The 10,327-nt window shown below is 57.9% G+C and overlaps 3 protein-coding genes across 7 annotated transcripts in view; 1 reads left to right on the forward strand and 2 right to left on the reverse strand.

Annotated features, from left to right (window-relative positions):
• Nucleotides 1-312, reverse strand: part of Slc4a2 (solute carrier family 4 member 2) — a 16,287-nt gene extending 15,975 nt beyond the window's left edge. The window contains exon 1 of one of the 2 annotated variants that reach the window (XM_010637566.3): nt 191-312. The gene's annotated coding sequence lies outside the window, so the exon portion shown is untranslated. The remainder of the gene's footprint in view (nt 1-190) is intronic. The other variant, XM_010637564.3, reaches the window with a different exon arrangement.
• A 1,258-nt stretch (nt 313-1,570) lies between these two features.
• Nucleotides 1,571-5,604, forward strand: Cdk5 (cyclin dependent kinase 5). The gene is made up of 12 exons (XM_010637569.3): nt 1,571-1,716; nt 2,358-2,446; nt 2,527-2,594; nt 2,711-2,771; nt 2,863-2,919; nt 3,659-3,754; nt 3,877-3,951; nt 4,104-4,200; nt 4,378-4,447; nt 4,952-5,012; nt 5,127-5,207; nt 5,308-5,604. Exons 1-12 carry the CDS (start codon nt 1,680-1,682, stop codon nt 5,392-5,394), a joined length of 879 nt encoding a protein of 292 aa, XP_010635871.1. The 5' UTR covers nt 1,571-1,679; the 3' UTR covers nt 5,395-5,604.
• Nucleotides 5,605-6,635: 1,031 nt separating this feature from the next.
• Asic3 (acid sensing ion channel subunit 3) lies at nt 6,636-10,300 on the reverse strand. Of its 4 annotated transcripts, none has more exons than XM_033764460.1 (11): nt 9,407-10,300; nt 8,742-8,892; nt 8,376-8,503; nt 8,030-8,228; nt 7,885-7,941; nt 7,627-7,774; nt 7,377-7,468; nt 7,221-7,300; nt 7,054-7,125; nt 6,894-6,952; nt 6,636-6,824 (listed from the first exon to the last, which is right to left on the reverse strand). In XM_033764460.1, the coding sequence occupies exons 1-11, from the start codon at nt 10,049-10,051 to the stop codon at nt 6,647-6,649; spliced, it is 1,809 nt and encodes a 602-aa protein (XP_033620351.1). In that variant the 5' UTR covers nt 10,052-10,300; the 3' UTR covers nt 6,636-6,646. The 4 variants fall into 4 exon arrangements, with proteins under 4 accessions (XP_033620351.1, XP_010635872.1, XP_033620349.1 ...); XM_010637570.3 differs by having other exon boundaries at nt 6,636-6,810; nt 9,407-10,295; XM_033764458.1 differs by lacking the exon at nt 7,054-7,125 and having other exon boundaries at nt 6,636-6,810; nt 9,407-10,297.
• Nucleotides 10,301-10,327: the final 27 nt, after the last annotated feature.

A 10,327-nucleotide genomic window follows, 5' to 3' on the forward strand; every position in this document is an offset into this window, starting at 1 on the left:
AGAGGCGGAGAGCAGGGGCCCAGACCCCGGGCGGGGGCGCGCTTCCAGTCAGCGCAATTGGGCATCCGGAGCCGGCGAGGGATCCACCTCTGCGGTCCCTCAGCTAGGCCCTGAGAAGCCGCCATCCCGGGCTTCCCTGGTTGGGAGTGTAGCGCCCCGGGGACGCCGTCTCTTGGCTCTATTATGGTACCTCTGGGCCGACAGGAGCTAGCTTCACGCTGGGGACCCAGAGTGCACACGGATGGCCTGGAAATGAAGGGCAGAGGAAGTTGAATTATAAACTCAACAGGGATCTATATCTCTTGCAGCTGTCCCTCCCTAATAACCCGCGGCGACCCCAAGAAATCTTGTGTTTGCCTGAGGGGTGGGGTGGCAGCCTGGCAGGGTGATAGCGCTGGAGACTAGTTGACCATTACCCTGAGCTGCTCCTGACTGGCCAACTTGTAGGGGAATCCCCGCCCTCATCTGTATAACTCCACCATGTCCATAGCCGCCACTTATTTTTAAAGACCTTTGTGTGTAATCTTGTTTTCCCAAACAGGTTATAAATTCTTTCAGATAAGAAATCCACCTTTTGCCTTTTTAGTCTGCTACATGGATGAATGCCAATAATTGTTCATGCAAAAGCACTCAGATAGAAATGAGTTAATTAACACCTGGCTAGTACCAACTCTGGTTTCCGCACTGAGCGGTGCTGTTTGTGGCTGTTTTTGCCCAGTTCACAGCCCTGAAGAATGCAATCATGAGACAATTAGAGAGCAAGGCAAAGAAATCTATAATCAACTCCGTGGAGGGGTGAGGTAAAGGCTGCTGCAAGCATAGCATCTGTCTGTGGTCTTGTCTGTTGATGGGGATAACCAAGTTGTCAGCCCTCGTGGGCCACACCTTGGCTGACTCCAGTGGGCATTGCTCTGGAGACTGGATCTGGGGACTCTAAGGTCCAGCGGTGGGCTTCGAGATGGACCCGGCAGAAAGAAGTACCTGGCACGTGTGTCTCTCCACTCAAATCCTGCCGCAAATCTGCCACACCTGCCTCTATACCCAGACCTGTGATCAGATGGTTCCTGTAAAATCATCCGTAGCAAGACATCAAGACAAATGCCATTCCCCAATCAATCTTGGGGTCACTATGTGTTCTGAGGAAAGGTGGAAAACCAGGTTGAGATTTTTCAGGAGGTCTGTAAACTCAGTATCACCAACCGGGTCAGAGCCAGGCCACGAGGACCCCGGGATCTACGCCGCCAAACCTCAAGCTCCAAACAGAGCGCCCCCCATCCCCACTGCATTCTGGTACATGTAGTCCTCTTTGCAATACAGCTGTGGGTACAGAAAAGGAATAACAAGAGCGGAGCATACTGGGAGCCTCAGCACCAAAGTTGGACGCCCGGAAAGCGGATATGCGATGCTTCCTGGGATTTGAAGTCCAGGGTTGGCCTCTGCTATAGAGCCGGGTCCCGGGAGTCGAGCTCTGCGGAGGGTCAGCGCGCAGCCTGCTGGGCGTTGTAGTCCTTTGGCCGGCCGCCCCGGCGTTCCTGGGAAACCTGGTTGGTTTAGGACTACAACACCCAGAATCCCCTGCGCTGGCGGGAGGGTCCGGAGGCTGGGGTACCGCCTCCTCTGCAACGCCGGGGCCGAAGTCTTAGAACCGAGGGGCCGCAAGGGTCCCCGCGGCCGCCGCGATGCAGAAATATGAAAAACTGGAGAAGATTGGGGAAGGTAATGGAACCACGACATGTTCCTGCAAGGTCTTCTTCCGCAGATCCTGTAGTATTCCTTGCTGCTCCCTACGGTCAGCAATACCTGCAGCTCCGACCTCAACACTAGCAGAAGCCCTGGCCGCTGAGCCCAACACTCCGTGCAGACACCAGCCCTCCCCTTGTTAGCATTCCTTGCAGACCCCCATTCCCAACCTCAGCGCTTCTTATAGACGTGACCTCCCAACCAGGCACTTCCTGTATTGCCCACCCTTAGACTCAGCTCAGCACCACTTGTTAACCTCACCTCCACTCCCAGCCTCAGGTTGCTACAGACCTCCAACCTCAGGATTTCTGCAGGCCCTCATTCTTCCCCTAGACCCCTACCCACTATTTCCAGACCGTCCGGGCCACCACCTTAATCATAGTACTTCTTACCCCAGGGCCTCAGGCTCTCCTTCCCAGCGGGACCCTTGAGCCCCTGCAGGCACCTTCTTTCGGCGGCGCCTCACCTGCCCTATCCTCATGCACAAAGCTATTCCTGGCCGAGCCTTACCCCGTAACCCTTCCCTTGCGCACTCAAACGCTGCCCTTCCTGGGAGGAATGACCTAGGGTAGCAGAGGATGCGACATCTTCACCCCTGACCTCCTTCTCTCTCTTAGGCACCTATGGGACAGTATTCAAGGCCAAAAACCGGGAGACCCATGAGATTGTGGCTCTGAAGCGGGTGAGGCTGGATGATGACGACGAGGTAGGAGTGGGGCCGAGTGGGGGAGGGGCTGGAAGGGTTGGGGATGTTCTCACCGCTCGTCCTGGCTCCTGTCCACATAGGGAGTGCCCAGTTCAGCCCTCCGGGAAATTTGCCTACTCAAGGAGCTAAAGCACAAGAACATTGTCAGGTGTGTGTGTTTGCCCTCCTGTGTGCGGGGTATTGGAGGGGTTGGGGTTCAGCCATGGGCCGAGCTGGTATTAGAATGGATGTTAGGGACGCTTCTGAGCCCTTCCTTCTCCCTAGGCTTCATGATGTCCTTCATAGTGACAAGAAGCTGACTTTGGTTTTTGAGTTCTGTGATCAGGTAAAAGATGAGCTTGGAGTACAGTAGTCTTGGGAGGCTACTTGGGCTCAGACTGAGGTTAACTGTGTCCCATTCTCCCATCCCTTTTTAGGACCTGAAAAAATATTTTGACAGCTGCAATGGTGACCTTGATCCTGAGATTGTGAAGGTTAGGGGAGGGTTGTCCTGGGGATGTGAGAGGCTGGGTTGGGTTCAAATTCAGTGCAAGTGCTCCGTTAGTGCAAATTTGGGCCTGGAGAGGTGAGAGAATGAGCAAACCCTGTTGCTGCTCTCCAGGGGCAAGACCAGCATTTTCAGGTAGTCTTCTTTGACCTGCGTAGCAAAGCTTCGAGATGTCAGTAGTGTTTGCATTTGAGAGATTCAAAAAGGAAGCTCGCAGAGATGTTTCAATTGGTCAAGAAGTTTGTCTGTTCTGTGTCCCACCACCACCAGGGATCAAACTCAGGCTTGGCACCACTGAGCTAATTCCCTGGCCCTGTTCAAGTAGTGCTTTGTTGAGTGCTTTGCTGCGCACCGGGCACTGGTTTAGACCCAAGACGAAGTGCCTTGGCCCAGGCTCTGGGACAATCAGATTCCAAGTAATACTATAATACCGTACTGCGTTTGTGTTGATCGTTACAGCATGTGTGCTCAGGTGTGGCCTGGTAGGGGTAATCAGATGGGCTAGGAAGGCAGGAAGTCCCATGAGGCTGTAAGCTCCTGAAAGGTGGGAAACAGGGCCAGCTTATTTACTGTTGTACCTCTAAAGGTCCTGGAAGGTTAACAGGTGGCCTGTGGGCTCAGTAATGCAAGTCCAGTTGGCCACAGAGCAAGGCAGAGGGCAAGGCAGGAAGCAGGCCATCTGTATGGCACAGCCTCATACCCAGTATGTTTAACCCCTCTCCCAGTCATTCCTCTTCCAGCTGCTGAAAGGCCTGGGATTTTGTCATAGCCGAAATGTGCTGCACAGGGACCTGAAGCCCCAGAACCTGCTCATAAACAGGGTACTGGAGAAGAAGGGAGAATGGAGGCTGGGGTCAGCAGTTGGGGAGTCCTGCGGGGTGGGCCAGGGAAAGGGGAGCTGGAGCCTCTGCCCCCTCTCATGTTCCCCCTCATCTCCTCTCAGAACGGGGAGCTGAAGTTGGCTGATTTTGGCTTGGCTCGAGCCTTTGGGATCCCAGTCCGATGCTACTCTGCTGAGGTGAGCTGGGGAAGGGACATGGGCTTCAGGAGGGAGTTCCCAGTGAGTGTCCTGGACTCCCAGCACTGTTCCCATCTTCTGTCTGAGCTGCCTCCTGGAACCTCCTCCCTAGCCCTCTAAGTTAGGGCCCTTGTGGGCGGGCTCTTCTCCAGGTGGTCACACTCTGGTACCGCCCACCGGATGTCCTCTTTGGGGCCAAGCTGTATTCCACGTCCATCGACATGTGGTCAGCCGGGTGCATCTTTGCAGGTAATGTGCTGGTAGCACTTTCTTGCCCTTTGTGGTTGACATATGGCAACTGAAGGGTCCCCTGTGGGGAGAGGGAGCAGGACCCTGAGGGCTGGGGGTGGAAGATGCACAGTGGGGAGGGTACATGGAGGGAGGGATACTTCGTGTGTCATGGCTTAGCTCCCCTCTTCCTCCCAGAGCTGGCCAATGCCGGGCGGCCTCTTTTCCCTGGCAATGATGTGGATGACCAGCTGAAGAGGATCTTCCGATATCCTTCCACTTCCCTTTAGCCACCACACTTGCCCTCCCTGCAGAACGGGAGTGGGCAGGAAGCTTAGAACAGGGGTGAGGGTAACGATGACCTGGTCCAGGAGGGGAGATCCAGGGCCTCTCCAGTGGTGGGAGCAGAGGTCGCTGTCCCTGAGCAGGTTCATGCCGTCCCTACGAAGGTATAGCCTTCCAGCACGGAGGTTGCTCCTGAGGTGGGAGGTGAACTCAGGATACAGGAGCCAGAAGGTAAGAGGGGAAGGATGACTCATTAGGACCACAACGCCATGGGTTGGGTTATATTAGTTAACATCTAGAATGTGCCTGGCAGTGAAGTGGGGTGAATGGGAGCCAACAGGCGTGTGCTTGTCAAGAACTGAAGTGCAGAGTGGGAGAGGCAGGGAAAAGCAAGTATGAGCAGCTCCACCCCTGAGGGGGAAGAGCCCTTCCCCTGCCCCTGGAGGTGCAGAGCACTTTCCATGAGTGACCTTGACCCTGTGGACACGCTGCTAGGGACACCAACTGAGGAGCAGTGGCCTGCCATGACCAAGCTGCCGGAGTATAAGGTGTGATGAGGAAAGGGCGGGCTCAGGGGTCATCAGAGGTCTCAGTATTTCCAAAGGCGAGCAGCCTGCACCCCTGGTCCACACACCCCAGTCCAACTCTCTGCCCCTCTGCAGCCCTACCCGATGTACCCAGCCACAACATCCCTGGTGAATGTAGTGCCCAAGCTCAACGCTACAGGAAGGGACTTGCTGCAGGTAGGTGACCAGGATGTGTCCAGAGGGATGTGGGCAGACAGGGCAGGGCTATGGCAGCCACCCTGGCCTGAACCTGGTGCTTTTTCTCTCAAATCTGCAGAACCTATTGAAGTGTAATCCTGTGCAGCGCGTCTCGGCAGAGGAGGCCCTGCAGCACCCCTACTTCTCTGACTTCTGTCCCCCTTAGGCCCCAGGACCCCACCTGCCAGGCTGGGGCCTGGCCTGTTTAAGCCCCACAATGGGGGGGTGGGTAGAGGGACAGAGGGTTGCTGAGGTCCAGCTGTGCTGGGCCCAGCCAAGGTGAAGCCATCCTGGCCCAAGTTCTTTACCCCCTCCGTGGACTTTATTTAATTTCATAAACTGGCTCCTTTCCCACAATCTGCTGATGTGGTGGGGTGGCTGTGAAGGGGGCTGGGGTGCCATGCTCCACCATAGCATCCTCTGCAATGCTGCTTCCAGCTCAGGCACACCCAACTGGCCATACCCTGCCCCCAAACTAAGGCTGGAGACTTTGGCCCCACCCTTCCCTGCCGGGGTCAGGACAGCACTGCCCCCCTCCAGGCTTCTGCATTTTGTTCCATCTTGGAGCAAAGATGGGCTTCCTCCTAAACAGGGAGCAAAGGGCTGGCCTGTCCTTATGGTTGTCCCCATCTCCCCCTTCCTCCCCCAAAACCTTTGGGAAAGACAAAGATCTGGTTCTGCTGGGAATACCCCTGCTCCCTCCCCTCTGCCAGTTTTCCAGTGGGTGCAGCACAACGAGAGAAAGGGGTCCAAGGCCATGGCCTGAGGTCTTTCCTGGCAAAAGGGGAAGGGAGGGTTCCTTCAGCCCTCATCTCAAACTGGGGTCTTTGACTCTTGTGGGGAGGTTGGTGGTGCAAGAACCATTGGCCTGGAATGCTGGGAGCAACGGCATTCAGAGGCTGAGGCAGGAGGACTGCTGAGAGTTTGAGGCCAGCCACTGTCACACAGACACACACAAACCTGTTCCCATGGAGACAGGCTCTGTGCCATGCCTGGTCCCAAATGTGAAAAGAGGGATCATGACCTTCAAAGGAGGATGCCAGTCTGTGTTCTTAGAAGTGGAAGAGCCCCTTGCCTTCTCTTCCACTTGCTGGGCTCAGGGTAGAAGCCCCTTTCCAGCTGTGCCCTGATAGTGCACTTAGCACCCACTGACTACACCCTGTTTTCCCCTGACCTCTGGGCTGGGAAGAGGGTCCTCCTTTCAGATGCCCATAAATTCATTTGCACTGAGGTGCAAATGACTGATAGCCTTTTACTACCATCCTCTTTCAGAGACTTGTGAAGTCTTCCTGGGCCAGGGCCCCAGTGTTTGCAAAGCACATCCAGCTCAAGATGGCTGGTAGGTGCTTCTGAGGGGGCCTGTCAGCCTGGCCAGCCTCTACCTTGTAAGAGGAACATGAGTCAGATACACTCAAGCTTTATTTGGGGCAGAGACAGCACAGATACGCAGGCTGGGTGTGTCTGGGATATGGAGGTGTGGCCCTGAGCCCCTGGACTGCAGGGCTAGAGCCGTGTGACCAGGTAGCAGGTGCGATGGGAGGTGGAGAGTGTCTTGGTGACAGCGCAGGGAGAAGCCGGAGGCCTGCAGAGATACCACTGGCTGGAGTAGCGCCTTCAATGCAGCCCTGCGCCTCTTCCCTGGACCTCGGGGCTGTTTTGTGTTACCTTGGGCCCAGGCTGAAGTGGGGAATGTGGGTCCTGTGGCCGCCCAGCCCATCCTGAATCTGCAGGAGGAAGAGGGGGAGGTCGGAGGTGCCCTAGGTGGGGGCCTAGCACCCCGCTAGAGTGGGCAGGGCAAGGCAGGGGGCGGGTGTGTGCCTGTTACCAGATTGGTGCTGGAGTTTGTTTGGGAGCGCCTTCGGTTCCAGAAGTATCCCAGCACCCTGTCCTGGAACACCTGGGGACCACCAGCAGGGGCAGGTGGCCAGGGCACACCTTCCCAGGCCCTAGAGGATCAATTCCTCCCCTCCCCCAGCTGGAGCCCCGACCCACCTCACAGAGGAAGTCTAGGATCTCTAGGATGGTGAGCAGGCTGGCTCCAATGAACAGCCCCATCTGGCCCCCAATGTCTCCTGTGAAGGCAGGGAGACTGTCAACTCAGGCCCCTGCTCAGCCTGTATCTGGCGACCCCAGGCCCTTTGCACACACCGAGCAGCTCTGACATTTCGTAAGCCTTCTTCTGGTCCACTGTCTCATAGTTGAGGGCTTCAAAGAAGATGTCAAGGGCAAGCACGTTCTCTCTGCAAGGAAAATGGGTCTGAGTTTTCCACCAGGCACCCTAAGAGTCCCAGAGCCCGTGCTGATGGGGCCTGGGTCTGACCCAGGTCGTGGGCACCAGTGCGGTCCGGCCCACCGGACACCGGGCTGGAGGAGCCCGCCCCGCCCTGACGAGACTCACGCGATGTAGGCCACGCTGCGGTTGAACTTCCGGGCCAGGTAGTGGGCGGCGGCTCGGCTCGGAATCCGCACCATGGAGAGCTCCTTGGCGTACCGCGTGATGGCGCAGGGGTTGGGACAGGCGCACGTTTCCTTCCGCACTATGGCGTCTGGGGGCAACAGAGGCCGGTTCGGGTCATTGCAGCCAACTTGGCGCGGTGGGGATGTCAAGGGTGGGATCAAGGGCGGAACGGGGCAGACGGGGAACCTTTGCCCTTACCCAGGGCTGGGTCGGCACAATCCTTGTACTGCTGGGGGCTGCACACGGGTGCGCTACCTGTAGTGTGAGGAGGAGACGGATACAGGGTCCTGAGCATCCCCCACCCGGGCTCCCCTGCCCCAGGACCCGGCCCCCAACTCCTTACCCGGCATATGCATCATCCGGCACCCGCACTTCCGAGCCACGTAGCGTGCCTCACAGGCCATACGACAACCCATTAGGCTGTAGGGAGGGCTGGGGTTGGAACCGGGGCTGAGGGGACCCAGGGGATCAGAGGGTTCTTCATAGTCGGGGTCCATAGATGCGGAGCTGCAGTCGCCCCAGGGCGGTGGCAGGAAGCTTAGCTGTGGAGGGGCAGCATTAAGGAGGATCTGGGAAAATGTGAGAGGTTGCTGGAGTTTGGAGCCAGGCTGAGGGTCTGCGGGTTTAGAAGGGGCGGGGGTGCGGGCTGAGGGAGGAGGTGGGCAGACTTGGAGGCACGCTAAGGATACTTGCTGCTTCTGGCAGGACACAAAAGTCTGGTAACCTGGGGCTGCCCCAAAGCCCAGCTGGTCGATGACAGGAGGCTCCTCCTGGCTGTGGATCTGAACTCGGATCCCCACCTCAAACGGGGTGTCATCTGCAGGGAGGGGCCTTTGAGGTCTGAGTCCTACCCCGGGGTGGGGGTGGGGGACCTCCCTTGGCAGCCCCCTCTCCCCAGGGCTTGGAAGAGCCACACTTGCTCGTAAGAAGCACATACTTTGGGGTCTCTCCCAGTACCTCTCCCCCACTCTCTAGCCTTTCACATGCCATTTACACTCCATACCCCATACCCACGTTCCTCCACAAAGGCAGCTGCACCCCGCTGTGTTCCCTACCCATGGGCTTCCACACTGGCAGATACTCTTCCTGCTGCACATCCAGCAAGATATCCAGTCCATTGCCAGCACCACCTTTGGAAGTGGTGAGTGGCTGTACCCCGCCAGCACCAGAGTTGAATGTGTAGCACTGCCCCATCCGGGTGAAGATCTGGTGGTGGTGGGGGACAGGAAATGACAGCCCTCTCCCCACACAAGCATGAGGGCATGGGGCTTTTCCTCTTGGGCTCCATTTGGGTCTTCTCTTGGATGCCCCAAGCCCTGTACTACCTAGTGGCGCCTTCTCTAGTGCCCATTACCCCTCCAGTCCCTCCACCCCCACCAAGCCCAGGCACAGCCTATGGGGCAAGTGTTCCTTCTGGGACAGGGAGGAAAGGAAGCAGGCAGCTGCTTCCTGGGACTGGCAGAACATTGAAAAGGCACAGGAAAGCAAGTCCCTTCCTGGCAGAGAGTGAGGTCCTCTGGCCCAGGATGATGGTCCCACAAAGGGCCCCACACAGGACCAGGCCCTGCACGGCCAGCTGGGAACAGTGGCTGTGCCCTGTACGGTGCCACCCAGCTGGGAGACGGAGGAGGCAGAATGGCACTTGGGGTGGTTCCCTGACTATGGAGGAGCCCAGGGGATGGTGGATCACTGGGTAGGACAGCTGGGGCGGCCAGCTCACCACAGTGAAGTTCTCGGGCCCACAGGGCTCGCCTCTGTAGTGGCAGTCCAGCAGCATGTCCTCAAGCGAGTGGCCAGCGCGGGCATAGAGCTGTGCCATATCAAAGGTGGGGCTGGGCATGAAGCCGGGTGGTGCAGGCGGCCGGCCCAGGGCACGTAGGAAGGCAGTGTGCTCAGCGGGGTCCAGGCCCAGCAGTGCAGGCCCTGCCCAGTGCAGGTCATTGGGTGTGAGGTGTGAGCGGCGCAGCTGGTTGATGTTGCACAGCGTGACAGCTGGGAAGGTGAGCCGGTTACTCTCGCGCTCGTCCAGGACAGTCTCATGGTGGAACTCCCCATAGTAGCGTACTCGCTCTGCCACCTGGTAGAGGAAGGCTGCCAGCGACAGGAGCACAGCTGAAGCCCACAGCCCGCGGCGCAGGGTAAGGCCGCCTGGACCAAAGACATGGCCCAGCCCATGCAGCGTGCAACTGCTGGCGAACACATGGATGTCTGAGGTGGTTCTCCCAGCCTCCTCCTGCCCTGAGGGGCTCTTCATGGCTGTAGCTGGAGAGGAGGAGGGCGGAGAGGAGGCCTGCGGCTTGGAGGAAGCGAAGGTGGGCTGGAGGACTGGCAAGGGCAGTGAGGCAGGATTCAGGTGGCCAGGCATGGCCAGGCAGGCAAAGCGAGCAGAGGAGAAGGTGGGAGAGGAGCCAAGGTGAGAAGTGGGAAGGCACTGGCCTGGTGAGGTGAGAAGAGGTGAGTCCAGCTTGGCCTTCCCCAGGAATAGGCGGTGGCTCGGGACTGGGTTCCACAGCAGGGACCAGGTGAGGTGTGGGCAGTGGTGGCAAGCAGGGGCTGTGGAGCTGTGTGAAGCGGTGCTGGAGCTGCTGCAGAGGATTGGGTTTCAGCAGTGAGGGGGGCCTGGGGGCCAGCGGAGCAGTCT

This window comes from Fukomys damarensis, unplaced genomic scaffold (genome assembly GCF_012274545.1).
Source record: "Fukomys damarensis isolate Sample0158 unplaced genomic scaffold, DMR_v1.0_HiC HiC_scaffold_16, whole genome shotgun sequence".
Classification (NCBI taxonomy): Eukaryota; Metazoa; Chordata; class Mammalia; order Rodentia; family Bathyergidae; genus Fukomys; species Fukomys damarensis.